Source organism: Thermobia domestica, chromosome 10 (assembly GCF_964235325.1).
Source record: "Thermobia domestica chromosome 10, izTheDome1.hap1.1, whole genome shotgun sequence".
Taxonomy (NCBI): Eukaryota; Metazoa; Arthropoda; class Insecta; order Zygentoma; family Lepismatidae; genus Thermobia; species Thermobia domestica.
Genome location: NC_137463.1, coordinates 266,561,023 through 266,579,426, shown reverse-complemented (window position 1 = coordinate 266,579,426; position 18,404 = coordinate 266,561,023). Strand labels below are relative to the sequence as shown.

Genomic DNA, 18,404 nt, shown 5'->3' with positions numbered 1-18,404 from the left:
TGAAGAACTCAGGAGAGCTTTCGCAGACGTCACGTCAACTATATTTTTTGATGGCACAATGCGTTTCAAGATATTCGTAGAAGATGCGAACTGCAGGGAGGACAATTACAGCAATGACGAAACAAACCACCAATATTGCATGCGTCATTATTCGCAGCGACCCACGTATCACTGTTTCACAGCTTACATAGATATTTAAAATATCGGTGAGTAGCACTCTATGATTTTTTAGATCGTTTGTTCGTCTAAGTTAGGGTACCGTGATTGTCTCATGTAATGATTGAGTTGCTGAGTACAAAATATGTATATCTCTATGGTACAACTTACAGCTTGTACCCTTTGATCAAGTAGGACCTAAGAGCCTGACATATTAAAAACAATACAAAATTTACCATTTTTCTTTTACTTGTTTATTCATAAGTGAAAGGAGATAATGAAATGCAACTTACCACAATCATAGATAATGTTATTCTACAACAGAAAATATGAAATATTTTCAATATTACCATCCACACAAATTACAGTGTTGCCAGAATAACATTTCCCCCAAAATGTAAATTAAGGTAGCGTCTAGAGGAACGAACTTCACTGCATTTGATTATGTATTATGTTGTTTTGGTATCCTGTGAACTACTTTTTAAATAACATTATTATTTAATTTTAATAAATGTATGTTAAAACTATTTTATTTATTACAAACTAAATACAACTACTATTCGAAAAGTAGTTCACAGGATTTCAAGACATGATACGTAATCAAACAGTTGAGTTCGTTCCTCTAGTCGCTGCCTTAACTTAGATTTTGGGGAAATGTTATTCCGCCAACACTAATTTATATAGATGGTAACACTGAAAGTTCTTGACGTTCATGTTTTCCGTTGTAGAATAACAGTATCTATATTGTAGTAAGTTGCATTTCATTGTCTCCTTCCACTTATGAAAAATAAGCAAAAGAAAAACGGTAAATTTTGTATTATTTTTAGTATGTTAGGTTCTTAAGGAACGTCGGTTGGTAGAGGGCGTGGGACAAGTGCATTCTGGGGAATACCTTGGGAGAAATTACAGGTGTGAACATGTAATATGTAGTAATAAATTGGCTACACCGATAGTTGCAATCTTTAAGGGTTAATTACATTATTTCTTGTGTTCTGTGGATGAATCAAATTTTCTAAGTTTTCGATGACATTTTTTTATTCTCAATTTCTTAGCCAATAGTTCGGACTGGATTAGGACTTGATAAGATTTATGTTTCTTGTGATGAAGTAAAAGTATAAACACTAAGATGGGTATCTCTAGTATATATCCGTTGAAGTTCTTCTTTCTATTCATTTTTTTCACACTTACGGGTTTTTGATCGACAATGACTGATTTAATATGTCGAACTATTTCCCTGCATTTGAAAAGAAACAACTTCACATATTAAATCAGCGAATTTACGATTGAAAATTCGTAGGTCTGAAAAAATGGAATAGAACCAAGAACTTGAACCAACATATACCATAGGTGTTCACCTTAGAGTTTATATCTTTTCCTTATCATAACAAACCTAAAATTCACCACGTTCTAATTCATTCGTAGCTAATAACATTGGAGAAAGCTGGCAACAAAAAGTATGATAATCAAAATGTCAGCAAATTTGATTCTCATACAAGACACAAAAAGATAAGCTAATTAATCTTAATAATTAAACATATCTCTTGAGTAAATATTATAAACAAAGTATTAGTCTTCATTAAACATTCCTCTATATTAAAAATAGTAATTGTTATTTATACATTAAGGAAGTGAACTTATTATCAAGAACATTAAAGAAGATAATTCATTAAGTAATTACAACTAAAAAAGTCTCATTTCTAGCAAGTAATTTTAATCAAATTTTATAAAGCAGGATGTAATTGCAAATTAAGACTAAACATAGTCAACACAAATTAATTACTTACTTGACGGGTGCATTTCCATGTACCCAGCTAGATTTTCAGGAGATCTGTGATTTCTTGGTGGTGTGACAGGCCTTGCTATCGGAGGAACTTGGTACGTTTCGCTAATTGGACGCGGTTTATGATATTCTGCTGGACCAAAATCATCTATTCAATAAAAACAAACATTATTATTATTATTATAATCGACGCGATTTCTACTACCAAAACTAGTTGGAAGTTAAATTTATCATAGAATCTGTGTACAATGGAGACAACCATTTTTCCTCAAAAAAAATATATAAATGCTGTAAATTGTTCAAGCGATGTAAAGCTAAACAACATATTCAGGAAAATCAACTCAATATCATATGAGATGTAATTTTGTATCGATTTTTACCCCTTCAGTCCACTTCAAGATGCACTAACGGAGCAAATTCAAAATGCAACCCATAGTTGACTACAATATTAACTCAAAACTACTTTTTTCTCCTCAGAAAATACGAAAAAAAAAAATTGTCAAGCTACGAAAATTGTCGAAATGATGTATGATTGCTACGAAAATATATACTACCTTCTACATTCTTATTTAAAGCTACAGGTCTTTTTAGTCCAGCTCAGTGGCTTTCAGTCACTTGTCAGGAGACTTCATATTCTGGAACTACGGTGAGGTTCTGAAGAAAATGTTCTTCCTTACATTTTAGACTATTAAAGGATCCATTCTCAATAGATCACCATTTCTTGATTTTGATTAGTAGACACAAATACACAAAATATGTGAACTCCCCACAGCAAGGTCATTTACATGTGTTTTATACTATTCTGTGTTTTTATGTAATGTACTACTACTACTATATGATCTATGGAATCCGGACGTTCAATGTCGCGTTCACAAAAGCTCTCCACTGACTTCTGTCCTTAGCCAACTGGATTCAGATTTTACTTTGTATTCCTATTTCTGCGACATCCATCTTAATATCGTCCTGCCATTTACGCCTAGGTCTTCCTAATGGACGTTTTCCGATTGGATTTCCAGTCAAAATTTTGAAAGCATACCTACTTTTTTCATTCTGGCTACATGACCTGCTCACTTGAGCCTTCTAGTCTTGATGACCCTAACAATGTTTGGTAAATGGTATAATGCATGTAATGTTATCTTCCTTTATCTTGTGTACTGTATAATAGGCAAGTAGAATATATTTTTGTAGTGTAGTGTACTGCTAACTGTTTACTTTAACATTTCATTTTTATATTTAGTTCTAATACTGTAAAGCCATCTTTCAGTTATAATCTCGACATATTTTCCTCCAATTTTTGCATATGCAAAGTATGTAAGAATCAATAATTATTGTAATTGCATAATAATCATAATTCAATCAATTCTTATTTAAAAGCTGTATGGTCTTCTAGTGCAATTTTCATTTGCTTTACAATGTTTTTGAATCCAATATTGATATAACTGGTGCTGGCATAAAGTTTGCTGATCGGAAAAATTGACGTAAACTGTAGCTGAAAGACATGTTATTTTCCTTTATCAGACAGGAAGTAGACTGAAATCTTTGAGTTGGATTAAGGAAAGCTACAGCTTGAAGCAGAAGCATGAATTCAAAATAGTATATATTTTCATAGCAAAAATGTGTTCCTTGCATACTTACCATATCTAAGTTAAAACATGCTTCATACTTAAAAATATTTTTTGATGTTTATAGTATAAATTGTTACCTTATTTGTTTTAAACATGAAAATTATACAACGTAAATTTTAATTGATTACAACATAATAATAACAATCAAAGAAATATCCAACAATGAAAATATAGAGTCTAAAAAAAAATAATAATAATAAATCTTACCTGAAAACTTTGAATTGCTTTCACAGACCATTTTTAAGTAACTGTACATGCTGGAGAATTCATTCATTTGCTGTAAGAATATTTACTTATTAATAAAATTCCAGACAAAGGTAAAAAGCAATTTACACTGAATTTGTAACAATTTGATATCAATAGCAGTTATTATTTCTTATTAATATTATATTTCTATGTAATAAATTAAAGACATATTCGTTTTATTAAAAAAAAAAAGACCCTGTTATGTTTATATTATAAATCATACACTGATCATAAACAAGTAAAAGTACATGCAAGTTGACTTAGAAATAAATAAACTATGAAAAAAAAGGTAAAATGCATTAAATGACCTTGGGTTTATATGACATACTTTTTACTTTGACAAGCATAATTATTCTATTTATAACATATTAAAAAGTAAGAATCACAATCATAGTGAAAAATAGCTAAAGAATAACCTAATGTATAATTATCTTCAGAATGAGATAAGTTGATGTACAATCTAATAAAACAGGCCATATAAAACTCAAGTTTTGAACTCAGTACCACTTAAGAGTCACTTAATTTAAGATAAACTGTATAACTTAGTAACAGTAATGATTGTTCTTCCACATTTTCAGTATGATACTAGCATCAATTACCCACTTCTGTGGGTTAAAATAAGAAAACTTAGTAATATGTCCCGTAAGTCAATTACTTTTTACTATTATTGAAGCGCTCTGATAGACACTCTTTTTTGGTTTGTGGTCATTTTCAATAATTTTTATATATCTCCCCTTTCCCAGGTTCCGGAGCTGAATTTGGATTTAAACAGCATCGGAAGTATCTCTGTTCATCTTAGCGACTCCGAAAACTATGGATTCGGCTCTAATACCGGTCATTTTCGATCATTTTTATATATGTCCCCCTTCCCTAAGTTGAGGGACTTAATTTGGATTTGAGCAGCATTGGAAGTGTTACTGTTCATCTCAGCGACCCTGAAAACTATGAATGCGACACTAATATCGGTAATTTTCGATCATTTTTAAATACTTTCCCCTCCTCTACGTTGTACCGTAAAAGTGGAATGATAAAAAAACATCCTAGGCCCGAACCTCATTTATGTTAAAAATTTGACAAGAGATCAGTCAGGTGGGTCAAGAGTTATTAAGTCACTTTCTTTGGACCGTCAAAGTGAAACGATAAAAAACCGTCCCAGGCTCGAACCTCATCTACGTTGAATATTTGATCGAGATCGGTTGGGTGGTTTAAGAGGTATAGTCATAAACATAGTCACTTTCATTTTCACATTTATAGATTGAACATTTATATCGCTAAATTCATACAACACACTTTGTGTGTGTGTGTAAAGACGATCCATTATTGCTTGTATATAATATTGGGAACGAATTGAAATAAATGAATAGTGATCGTAAGTCTCTATGCCTTCTATAATAAAGGGATTAATCTATTTCATCTGTAGTTAACTCTCCATAATCTATGAGTTGGAAGCATAGTATCAAGCAACACAAGATTTTCTTCTGTATTACAATAAGAATGACGACAGTAGTTCGTCGAAACAGTCTATAGTTTTCTACGTTGATACATAACACTTAAAGTTTGAAGTATATACTATTGTTGTAAACGTATCGTTATGCGTGCTATTTTCAAATTTTAGTTACAGCTATTTTGGAGCAAAAACCTTTCCAAACTTCTCGATAATATTTTTCGAAGCATTCGACATTTAGAAGAAGGAAACTTTAATTTCCACTCGTGCTTCCAAGAATTTTGTTTCACCTAACCAGGAGATCACCTGAACTTTTGTTTACACTCTGTATAGATTCTGAGATTATCCTTTTAATTTTGACGTTACATTTTGTCTACTTGTCGTAAATGAAAACAAATATTATATTTAATTATGTAAGCTAATAGTTACCGATTATCTAGGTAAAAATAAAAGAAGACGTATTAAGGTAAATATTTTATTTTACTTTATTATTATTACATAAATGTACAAGTACGTAAACAAAACTGAATACGTTAACGTGTAATACCGATTATCATAGGGATCTAGAAAGTAGTTAAAAAAAAAAAAAACAATTACGCACTTTGTATTTCTATTTAAAAGAATTCAAGACTACTAATATGATAACTCAATATGGCAGGAAGAGTTCAGCATATTTTCACTTCTTTATTAATAATTATCATTATTCCAAATACCACATTAAGAACGAATAATTACAGTTTTGAAAAGTACGCAGTTTAGTATGTATAAAACAACTAAATGAAGTTTCAATTTTTTTGCTCAGTTTTTTTTTTTTTTTTTCATTTTCTTTTGCATAAAACAAAATATTCAGTATGAGTAATTATGATGTATAGAGTTATGAGCTATAAGGAAAGATTTGAAAACCCCTGAAAAACCCTAATCGTACAGTGTGTTTCAAAGAATGACCTGATTTTGGGCGGTAATAATTACGGAACATGGGATATGCCGGCAAGGAAATGATTGTTGTTTGAATGGGCGTGGCCTAGAGTTTCAGAAATTCAGCGTTCGATGTCAGTGAATGCGTCTTCTCAGTTTGCAGTAAGTTAGAAGTAAGATGGAGTCCGCTCAACAGAAGGCGTTTTGTGTGCTGCAGTTTGCAAAGACTGAGTGAGTGATTTCGGTGCAGCGTGTTTTTCGTCGGCATTTTGGCATTGATTTACCTGCACCCCAAAAACATTCGTCGTTGGTACCGCCAATTGGAAGAGACAGGATGTTTATGCAAAAGTAAGGGTCCAGGTCGCCCTTGCACTTCCGGTGAAATGACGAATTTAACTATCATCTAGATGTTGTTCGTGCCGCTGACGGTGGACACATAGAGTATTTGTAATAGCATAGCTAAAACTTTAAGATTTTGTGACTATTTTGGAATTCATCCCCTTTTTGTAGTATGTTTTTATCAATACATATGGACTTTTAAAATCAAGTCATTCTTTTTGAAACACCCTGTATTTTGAAAATTTATAGGATTTTCTTTTTCATTTGTGGGTATTGGTCATTGTCCTTCAATTATTCAGTAATGCTCCGAAAGATGGCGGTAGCGTACTAACTCAACAGTACTTGTGGATTCAGGATTAAAATAATTTTCCGGTAATTTCAGTTTGTAATCTACGAGTAAATATGGTGCTCATTATTTTAAATGGATAAATTAATAGTGATGTACTGTTGTTAGTGGAGTTACCAGAGCTACATGATATTTAAAGCTTACCATGTATCCCCTGAGAGCATTAGCCAACTTTGTGTGCCCTGCTTGTTCAGCAATCTCTGCAGGCGTTAAGTCACAGATGTTATGGATATCACACGCCTGTTCTCCTCCGGGACATTCCAATAGTTGCCACGCAAATTTCTCTAATCCAAATCGAGCAGCGAAGTGCAGGAGCGTGGGGTATTCTTCAGTACCTACACACATTAACAGAAATACACTTGTATAGATTTGTTTTCTGGCAACTTTAGAATATTACTTGTTTAAAATGACAAAGATTGCAAACTGTACATTTCTCGACTAAACTTATACTTACCACTGCGAGGATTTTCTATTAGACTGGAAATAGCTTCGATATTTAAGTAATGTATTTAACAATCCTTATTAAGAGCAAATTCTTTACCTTGTTACTTTACATCTGATAGATGAGATATTTAAAGCACAAAGGACAAGGGACACAAGGTAAACAATCTGCAGTGCAAATGATTTAGGTTTTTCATTAGAGAAAAAGTTTATCACACATAAATAAATGAAAATTCTTATGTTAGAGCCTATGTGCTTCAAATGCCTTATCCATTATCCGGCTGCCTTGAGAAAGAATGGCTGTAATGTATCCGAAATAATCGACATTTATTAAGCTTTTAACATTTACAGAGCACTTTACAAGTAAGTGATTTAAATGTAACTAAGATGTTCGCTGCGCGTCCAGTTCGTAACATAGCCTTTACTTAATCCCATCTTTGGTAATTGAATTTCCGTGTTCGTATTCTGGTGGGAATTTAGTTTCTAATAATCCATAAGCTATCGTAAGACATAAAACTGAAACAAGTAAGTTAATTAATACTTGCTAGTAGCTTAAGTGATAGTTCTTTTTATATAAACCACAGAATTTAGCTAATATCTTTGTAAATCTTGATCAAGTGCAAATTCTTCCTCGTATTGCTTTACGTCCGCTTCAATTACGTGTATGTCCCATTCTAGTAGCTGTATGTTAGCTTTTTAAACTTGTAAGCATACCAATAAACGTTTGGACGTTTGAATAATTTGTGAAGTAATGGTGACGCATGAGTCTCCTATCGAAGAGACCTGAGTTCGAATACCGTCGTGGCCATTATTTTACCGAGCGAAGTAGCTCCAGTTGTACAACGTTGGCTTCGCATTCGGGAGGTCGTGGGTTCGACTCCCGCTGTTAACCATTCTGACGGGTTTTTCTGTCTTACCAGGCAGATGGCGGGATGGTACCTTCTAAGCAGGCCCTGGCCGATACCTTCCCAAATCCTTTTCTATGTTATTGTTGTTGTTAGATATCCAGTATAAAATGGCCTCTGAACTGTATCTGGTAATTCTTAAATAAATAAATAGATGCGATTAATACACTCACTGTTATTCATTCACTGTTATTGATGTAACTACTGTGATTCACTGTTATTGATGTAACTACGAGAAATAAGGTGTAATTACCATAATTGTCCAAATTATTTACGTAAATCTTCACTACTAGCACTGAAAATTTTAAGGTTTAAATGCCGTTATGTCAATTCTGGTTATGTCGATACCAGTGAAGGACGTGTATACATTGAATTCTTTCAACTTTGACAAATTAACATACAGTTATTACAATGAGTTATACACGTAATTGATAAAGAATAACCGGATCGCATCCGAATAATTGGCATTCATTAAAGCTTGAACATTTATGCAATGCATTATAAAAAAGGTAATTAAAAATTTGATATTGTTATTATCAAACATTCAGTGAGTTAACGCTTAAGAATGCATTTTTAAAAAAATCATTATATGTAATATGATCCATTTGTACAAGGATAAAATAGTATTTGTGGTGACATAATTTTACTATTATACTTGGGATTAGTGAGTGTACACACAATAGTATACTAGTTTTATGTTAATAGACATTTCAACACTTTATACACTACATTTACAACAATTAATATAATTCCAACAGAGTATAAAAGAAATATGTCAACAATTTGACGAAGGATCGTATCTCAAAATTTCACTTTTCAGACACAAACCAAGAAATATAGTTCCACAAAGGAGCAAAAAAATAATATGCAAAAATTGATCAATAATTCCTCATAATTATTATCTGTAATAGGTGACAAGTTATTACTTATTCAACTGCTTTCATGTCCACGTAATTATATCCTTCTTTATGTCTGAAAAAGTGGGATTTTGAAATACGACCCTTCGTCAATTTATTTATTTATTTATTTATTTGATTTTTTTTTGTTACTCTAATTCTTGTATTTTAAATACTATTGTTACTCTCCTATTCTGAATCATTGTTTGAATGCAATTTTTCCAATTTTACTATTTAAGAGCCTGACATACAGTACAAAATATAATACAAAATTTAGCATTTTTCTTTTGCTTGTTTTTCTTAAATGAAAAAAGATAATGAAATCACAATCATAGATAATGTTATTCTATAACAGAAAATATGAACCTCAAGAATTTTCAGCGTTGCTATCCATAGAAATTACCGGAATAACATTTCCCCCAAAATCTAAGTTATGGCAGCGATTAGAGGAACGAACTCAACTTCATTTGATTACGTATCATGTTGTCTTGTAATCCTGTGAACTACTTTTTAAATAATAGTTTTATTTAGTTGTAATAAATAAAATAGGTTTAACATACAGTTAATAAAATTAAATAATAATAGTATTTAAAAAGTAGTTCAGAAGGTTCCAAAACAACATGAAACGTAATCAATGCAGTTGAGTTCGTTTCTCTAGTCATTGCTTTAACTTAGATTTTGGTGGAAATGTTATTCTGGCAATACTGTAATTTCTATGGATGACAACACTGAACATTCTTGAGGTTCATAGTTTTTATTGTATAATAACATTATCTATGATTGTGGTAAGTTGCATTTCATTATCTCCTTTTACTTATGAAAAACAAGCAAAAGAAAAATGGTAAATTTCGAATTATTTTGTAAGTCAGGCTCTTAGTATATTCTTATATTATCGAAAAAGAAGGTAATCCTTGAAGATATAATTTTAATCCTTGTAAGTCGATCGAAATCCTGTCATGATATAAAATATCTATTTTTGCTCCCTTTTTAAACACTACTTATAGTACGGGATTTGTAGATTTGTACTTGTAGATTTCTTTTGTTTCATCTCAAAAGCCTTTGGAGTTTTAATTGATGTTATTGCATCAAGTATAATTTACTAGAAGGATAAACGCTGAAAACAATTTAAAACAATTCTGCAACCCGTTATTCTGTCTGGTTTGCAAATACCGTACTTTATACATTTAGGCATCTTTGAGCCAATTATCTTCTGTATCTGAGGTAAAAATTAACTTAATCTACCAATCAACTTAGGTATTCTCATATTCTGTAATATGAGGACACATAAATTGAGTAATAAGTAAATTTACATATGTGTTTTTGCTTTGGTCATATGGAATTTGTTACTTACTGGTCTGCGTTTTATGGCACTGTCCAACAGCTGTTGGCTGAAGAAGATTAAAATGGGGAGGAATGTTCCTCTGGAAAGCTGCGAGCAGAAAGCTATCCAACTGATCCCTGTCTCCGGGACTAAACCCCAGAGTCTGGAAAGACACAAGAAAAATTTATTACAGTTCTCACACTCAATATTGTCATTTCTTATGTACATTGAGAGTGAAACTATTCATTACCATACATAATTGGTGACTTGATATTTGTGTTTCAGTGAGAACTGATACAAGGATATTATTACTCAATACATTTTTTTTTTTTAAATCTAACCTTTCGACTAAACTACTGTTGTTTTCCATAAGAACTCGTTAATTTAAAAGAACCTAAACTGCATTCAGTCTTCTCACTTACATCAAATTGCTTTTGCTACATAATCCTTGAAGCTTGCGTTTCCAAGCTCTTGTTTTCTTTCTACAGCTTTGTTCACGGAGGATAATGAAAGAGAAATAAAAATAATGAAAGAGAAATAAAAAAAGTAATGGTTTACGTTTGGCATACCACTAAAAAGAACTGTTGAAAAAAATTATAATTCTTTCACTAGTTTCCTTCTTATTGTCCCCTCAAATGTTTTCGCTGGGTGATATGAAAATATCTTACTTGGCATAGATAAAATTCAAGGGGGCCATCAGAAGTAGCTGTTGAAAATTTACAATTCTTTTACGATTTACGTATAAATGCGGCTTCTGGATATGTGGCATAAACATTAAAGTGCAAAAACACAAACCACCTGTGCTAGGAGGCCACTAAAAAGCACAAATGCTATCTAATCGAGTCACAGCTGGGCGAAACTTTAAGCCGGCGCAGTAGCGCGTCCGAAGGGACCAGGCGAGTCTGCAATGGTGGGTATGCGCGTAAGCGAGAGTAGTGAAAACAAATAGGTTTCCACAATGATACGAGTTTCTATAACGAGTTATGTCATAATTTCATACTAGTAACGCTCCACTTGTAAAAATAAAATAAAGGTTCTGTACATTGCAGAAATATCGGAAATAGCATCTAATAGAGTCAACTTTCATATGCACTCACTTATTTTATCTGCCGTAATGCATTTGTAATGGCTCTATACTAGTAACCCTACACTTGCAATAGGGGCACGGTGGCTCAGTGGTAGAGCGTTCACCTCCGGTGCTTGGGGTCCCTGGTTCGATCCCAGCTCTCGCCGTGTGGACTTTGTGGTGGACAAACACCGTGCTCGTGGGTTTTCTCGGGGTTCTCCCGTTTCCTCCCACTTTCTTAATTCCACCATTTCACTCATTTCTCATTATCACCGTCTCCTTTAGCCTAACCGGCATAACCGTGGGACGTTAAACTTAAAGATTTCATTTCATTTTTCCTACACTTGCAAACCTAAAATACAGGTGTATTACTTTGTATTTAGTTCTGTCATCTGCAGGAATTTGTTCCTTGTAAACCTGTCTTTTCATGCAAAGTATTGTATTTTACCTGTAAATTTTCCAAAATATGGTGCACCAAAACTACACCAGCATCATAAAAACACCTAAGGAATACACTCATCGGCGCTAGAACACTTTGCCTAATGATGTATTGCTGCGATTGACTCATTAGGGGACCGTGTGGTTCGCTGTGAAATAAGCGCTTTCCAATGTTAAGAATTCTTTCATTAATGTTTCTGTTCTTTTTACTTCTAGTTTAGCTTTCATGAACAAGGTTCTAGAGGATGGCCGAAAACATGCAAGGATTTGAGGAATCAGAGTATGAAGGAACTGTGTCAGCATACCATCTACTTTCAATTAATATTCAGATATGTTCATTAATATTGTCAGTGCAAACACTATTTACTATGCAATTCTAGCTTCTAATTTAGTAAAAGCTGTTCCTTTCATTGAAACCCATTAAGTTAGTTTTGCTTGATGAATCTTTCGTGAGACACCTTTATAAAAACAGAAAAGTTAAAGTTTATCTACATCTAAAGACACATTTTTATGTCTTATCGTACGACTATCTGTAAGAGTTACGGAATATCGTTACATTTTTGTTTTTAATTCAAGAATTAAATGAAGGTAAGTAGAGTCCTGTCTCGAGGTCATTAAAGAAAGTAACAAGGTCTTCATATGAACCATTAAATAAAAATACAGGAACTAACATCTAATCGCTCCCAGCAATTAAAATCCTTGAGTATACTTATTAATTTAAATTTGGCACATTTTATATAATCGAAACAAATAATGTATCTTAAATATATTTTTATTCCATTTCCAAACCAGAAATCTTAAAATATCTCTGTGCTAAATTGGTGCTATTTGATTTAACATATATCTCTTTTAGCTCTGATACTTCGTGAAACTGCATAAAATGATACTCCATTAGCATAATGTAAAGTTATTACTCGCATCATTCAGAAGGACACCATAATGTAGTGGCCAGAGCGTTGGACTCACGTCCGCGTGGTCCCGGATTCTATTCCTGGCAGGTGCTTCCGGATTTTCAGCACCTGAAGATTTTCAGCGTCCTGAGGCAAACTGAGGAGTTATGTGAATAAAAGACGTAGCGGGAACTAGGTCTAAAAAGCTTCTGATACGACTGTTAGAGACTAGGTGCAACGCGGAGAACACAAGTTCATCGCTCGATTGTTAACAGATGGCGTTGGAGTGGCTCAAACCCGTTAGTTCATATGTAGCAATTTACACTATTAATTAACAGACTTTATGTGTTGTTTTGTCTTTCCATAAAAGTGACACTCATACTCCTTTACGCATGTATTACTTGTAAAATTATATAAAATAAAACCAAATAAGTACCTGACACATGAATTCAATTGGATTATCTAAGGATCGAAGAATTTGATCCAGTTCCCTCATTCGACTCTCACACTTCACTTGTCTACATCCCAGAGGCTTCCCGTTCTTCTCTACGTGGACGCTCACCAACATCGACACTTGAAAACATTTCTCTAAAAAAGACACACAAATGAATGAAGTTTAAGAGAAAGCCCAGATAAATATTATAACGACTCACCAAGGGTAGTCGTCAACCTGGTTCGATCGTTGATATATGAATCTCGAGTGGTAGTAATAGTTTGCATGTAAAAATATCTTTAATAATTATACATATTATTATTCTCACCTTTTCTATCCAAATTATAAATTCGATGAACGGTATCTAATGGTTTATTAGTTGATACACTTTTATGTATTTTCATTCAAATTGTCATGCACACATACAAGATGACTAGGTATCCATAAACAATAATTACATAGCAACTAATTACATAACACTATCCCATAATATATTTTTTTTACATATATTAAAAACATTCTTCTTTTGTTATTATTAAATTAACATTCTATTAAGTATAGTGCACATGTATGAGCCTTTTCTGCCCAAGGTACAGGTAATTATTAAACTATCCAAAGTATTTCGTTATATAAAATGTCGCCCGACAATTGGACTGAATATAAAAGTCATAAGCGAGCTTGGCTTTTATCTTCAAGAACCACTGGTCCGATTACAATAATAGTCTTACATTACATATGTTCATCACATTTTGATCGCCCCTCGTATGTATCTTCATTACATATCATAGATATAGATACATTTATAACAAATCTTTCATTTCATTAATACTTATTTTTAACAATAAAGTTTCAACACAAATTAATATAATGAAAACAATTTTTGTGTTTAATCAATCATGAATTAAATTGTAATCCTTCACGTTAATCAGAAAGAATTAAAATCATTGGAAACTTATCGTTGGTTAATGAAAATCAAAGAAAATAAAATTGACTAAAAATCAAAAATTAAACATAACCTACGTTCGAATGACCAAAAGGAAGAAAATAAATCTATTTTTACATAAACAGTAGACACCCTTTTGTTATTATTATTATTATTATTATTTTTTCAGTCTTCTTCATTCCTATTTATTTGAGCAAGAATGTCTGGCGCAACTAATTCTTTCACTAGATGCATCCATTTTTCCTTTGTATACTGAGTAGGTTTCCAAACCTTTAACTCATCTATATTACGAAGTCCAATTGACGTACCCGTTTTAGCGTTCAACAATTCAAAAACTTTAGGATTTATTTCCTTAAAACATAAATAAGGACCTGAGAAAATGTCACACGAGTAATTCCAGCTACTCTCTTTTTATGTTTACCGGTAAAATCAACTATAATAAGGTTCTCAGCCTTTTGTAGCTTAGGATTCGAATAACTACTAGTAATTGCTTTCCACAATGAATACGATAATAGAGAGGCATTTGCTCCTGTATCAAGTAAAGCTTCAGTACTTAACCCATTGACTTTAATAGGTATTTTAGCTGTACTATATGATTTTAAAAATACAAAATTTTCTTCAATATTAAAACCATCATTGACAGTATCATCTTCGAACCAACAACGATTTACAACAGGTATAAATTGGTACTGACATCTATTAATTGCTATTTCCGAATAATTATTTACAGAGACGTCATGTGAAAGATCATTTTCATCATTAACATGAACATGTAAATTGGAAGATAAATGTTCATAAGAATTATCGCTTAAATTTGTAGATAAATGTTCATGAGAATCTACAGCTGATATGGGTTTAACCCCTACCACATCAGCCGCCATTAGTTTAAATTCATACTCGTGTATGGTTCCAATAAAGTACACTGTACAGCACAATCATGATTATGTCCCGTACTACTGTTCTGTACAGGAATTACTTCGATACCTGGATCTTGATGCGAAGTGCCATCTCTTGTTCTCCAATTACGTCTATCCACGTAGTTTGTTGTATTCCTGGAATTTCGCCATACATTCCGTCTATTTTTAAACCTGTTTTGATTATATGATCTAACATAAGGATTGCTACGATTAATTAGGTTAGGCGTATTCCCTACGTAACTTTGCCTATTTTGCTCGTTTTGATTGCTAGAATTTACTCGGCTTAGGTTGTGTTCCGTATCATTCACACTTCGGATATTTAGATTCCGAACAGGTACAAAATGATCTGAATTATTTTTACTTTTACCTACTCCTGCTTGTTGACTCATAGCATGGTATTGGGTTTCATAACATTGGACAAGCATTAATAAATGGTTGAAACTCATACACTGTGTAGAAAACAAGATCTGTTGTAACTTAAATGGGAGCAAATTTCGAATCGATGCTATTATTCTAGATTCCGATTGCAAAGGATTAACGACTTTTAATTCGTTGTATGTATTTACAACAAATTCAACAACAGATTTGTGCAAACGAGGATTGAAATGTTGATTTCTAATAGTGGCATCTCGATTTGCAAGCAAAAAGTCATTTTCATAATTCGCGATCAGTGCTGCCTTAAATTCCTCATATGTATTGATGTGATCACGTACTGCTTTAAACCATAAAGAACATGGTGGGAGTAATACATGAGGGATTAATTTCATATATTGTGATCTATCTATACACATTATATTGCATTCGTCCTGAAATTTTTCCAGGAAAGAAGTAGCGTTTTCATTACATTTACCACTGAATTTACTCATAGCCCGTATTTCACTCATCTTAACACTTAACTTTACCTTTCTTTTATCATTCCGTGTACTTAGTGGATGACCATTCCTATCCATGACGTGATGTGTCGTTACACCATCCCTTTTCCGCCCATCTGTCCTCTTCGGATGAATTTCTTCCAAAATGATATCCTCATCAGACACAGGTGAAGGCGAAGTCATCTCTGGTGAGTGGGGAAACTCCAAGCGATCACTACCCATATTATTGTGGCATGTGTTGTCCTTAACCTGTAGCGTTCTAATTTCTTCCTGTAGAGTAGCTATCAATTGTGTATTTACACGTATGTTGTTAGAATTACTGATGATCTGAATCTTTTGCTGTTGAACAGAAGATTCTATTACTTCTAAATCCTTTTTTACATCACTGATTTCTTGGATTTGGTGGTTGTGCTTATCCTGACAATCCTCGGATATTCTTTTTAACTTTTCTTCGAAGTGCGAGGTGATGTCATTCATCGCCTGGACAATTGACTGTTTCGTTTCATCTGACTTCTGTTCCATTCGTCTACTTAATTCCTCGTATTGCTTGTTGGATTCTTCAAACTTCTGTTCTATCGTCTGCTTCAATTCCCCGTATTGCTTGTTGGATTCTTCAAACTTCTGTTCTATCTTCTGTTCTATCGTCTGCTTCAATTCCTCGTATTGCTTATTGGATTCTTCAGACTTATGTTCTATCGTCTGCTTTAATTCGACCAAATTTTGTTTCATGGCTTCAAAATCGTCCTTTCGACATTGTTCTTGCCGCTGTAAGGCTAGCAAGATTCGTTCTTCGAATGTCATTCCTGGTGCTACACTATGTTCACCGTTATCACCATTATTAGATTCATTTTCTATTGCCTCACCGTTCATTTTTCTTATAATTATTTTACCACTTCTCAGTCTTGTGAAATTTGTATTCATTAACTTTATTATAAAAGTAAATTCACCCTTACTTTGCTTCGGGATATGAATTTACAGCAAATCCCGGGTGAGGTAAACCAAAATTTTTATAACGACTCACCAAGGGTAGTCGTCAACCTGGTTCGATCGTTGATATATGAATCTCGAGTGGTAGTAATAGTTTGCATGTAAAAATATCTTTAATAATTATACATATTATTATTCTCACTTTTTTTATCCAAATTATAAATTCGATGAACGGTATCTAATGGTTTATTAGTTGATACACTTTTATGTATTTTCATTCAAATTGTCATGCACACATACAAGATGACTAGGTATCCATAAACAATAATTACATAGCAACTAATTACATAACACTATCCCATAATATATTTTTTTTACATATATTAAAAACATTCTTCTTTTGTTATTATTAAATTAACATTCTATTAAGTATAGTGCACATGTATGAGCCTTTTCTGCCCAAGGTACAGGTAATTATTAAACTATCCAAAGTATTTCGTTATAATATAAAACAAATAACACGGGTTGAAAAAAAAAGTTTTGTTAGAAACTAAAAGTTTATCAAAATAGTGCAAGCAATAATACAGGGAAGTAAATAACCACTCGCTCGAGGCGAATGGTTTATTGGAGCAGGCGAGTTTTTAATATCACTATTATTTATTTCAAAGGTAACTAAATGATTTCTATTGTGGGATGTGAGCTCGTACTTTTTTCTTGGGCTAGTAAAATTTTGTTGCTTGTTTGCATCCCTGCAATAATACCTTCAAAACGAATGTACTAACAATAGTTAGAATGGAAAATAATAAACATAGACTTTAGAATTCATTGCAAAATAAACTCGAAAAGTAGAAGAATCAGAAAATGAATTTGTATTTAGCTCGTATAAAATGAGATGCTGTTAATATTAAAAGAATGAATTTTTTTAAACAGCATTTTAGGGTTTTAACCAGTGGTGCTATTCAGCCGGTTCGCCAGAAAAAATTTCGAGTTTGCAGAACCGTGTGTTATACCCAGACATAACAATGAATTTTACCCAGTTATACCCAGGTACAGTAAATTTTAGTTTAACTATCTTTGTTTTTAGAAATTCCTACAGCTACAAGATTAAATATATGATTTCTCAGAACAAGGTATAAGCGTTTATTTCTTAATCTCAAATGCTCAGATATCAAGAATGAGAACTGGGATCACATTTACATTCATGGCTCACATGAATCTAGAGGTGAAGATTATTTACTGTATATTGGAAACGAATACATACCATTATCAAGAATTGTCAATCCATTGCTGGATGAAGGTCTTTCCAAAACTTTTTGACAACCATCTATCTTGAATAATTCGTTTCCAGGATATTCGTAGTGCTATCTAATTTCATCACGCCACTTTACATTAGGTTACTATGTAGGTCTCTACTTGTCACTTGTAGTACAGTAAAAGATTTGATTTCGTCTATCTTGTATTGTTTCCTCAAAGAGTTATACCTATCCATCTACTCTCTTTCTAT

At 32.7% G+C, this 18,404-nt stretch overlaps 1 protein-coding gene across 6 annotated transcripts in view; it reads right to left on the bottom strand.

The window, feature by feature from the left end:
- Nucleotides 1-18,404, bottom strand: part of stumps (DBB domain-containing protein stumps) — a 197,867-nt gene that overhangs the window by 31,399 nt on the left and 148,064 nt on the right. For all 6 annotated transcript variants that reach the window (XM_081729528.1, XM_081729527.1, XM_081729529.1 and 3 more), the window contains 5 exons: nt 13,245-13,396; nt 10,445-10,577; nt 6,996-7,186; nt 3,769-3,838; nt 1,941-2,084 (listed from right to left, as the gene is read on the bottom strand). In XM_081729528.1, the coding sequence (XP_081585654.1) occupies nt 1,941-2,084; nt 3,769-3,838; nt 6,996-7,186; nt 10,445-10,577; nt 13,245-13,396 (690 nt within the window). The remainder of the gene's footprint in view (nt 1-1,940; nt 2,085-3,768; nt 3,839-6,995; nt 7,187-10,444; nt 10,578-13,244; nt 13,397-18,404) is intronic.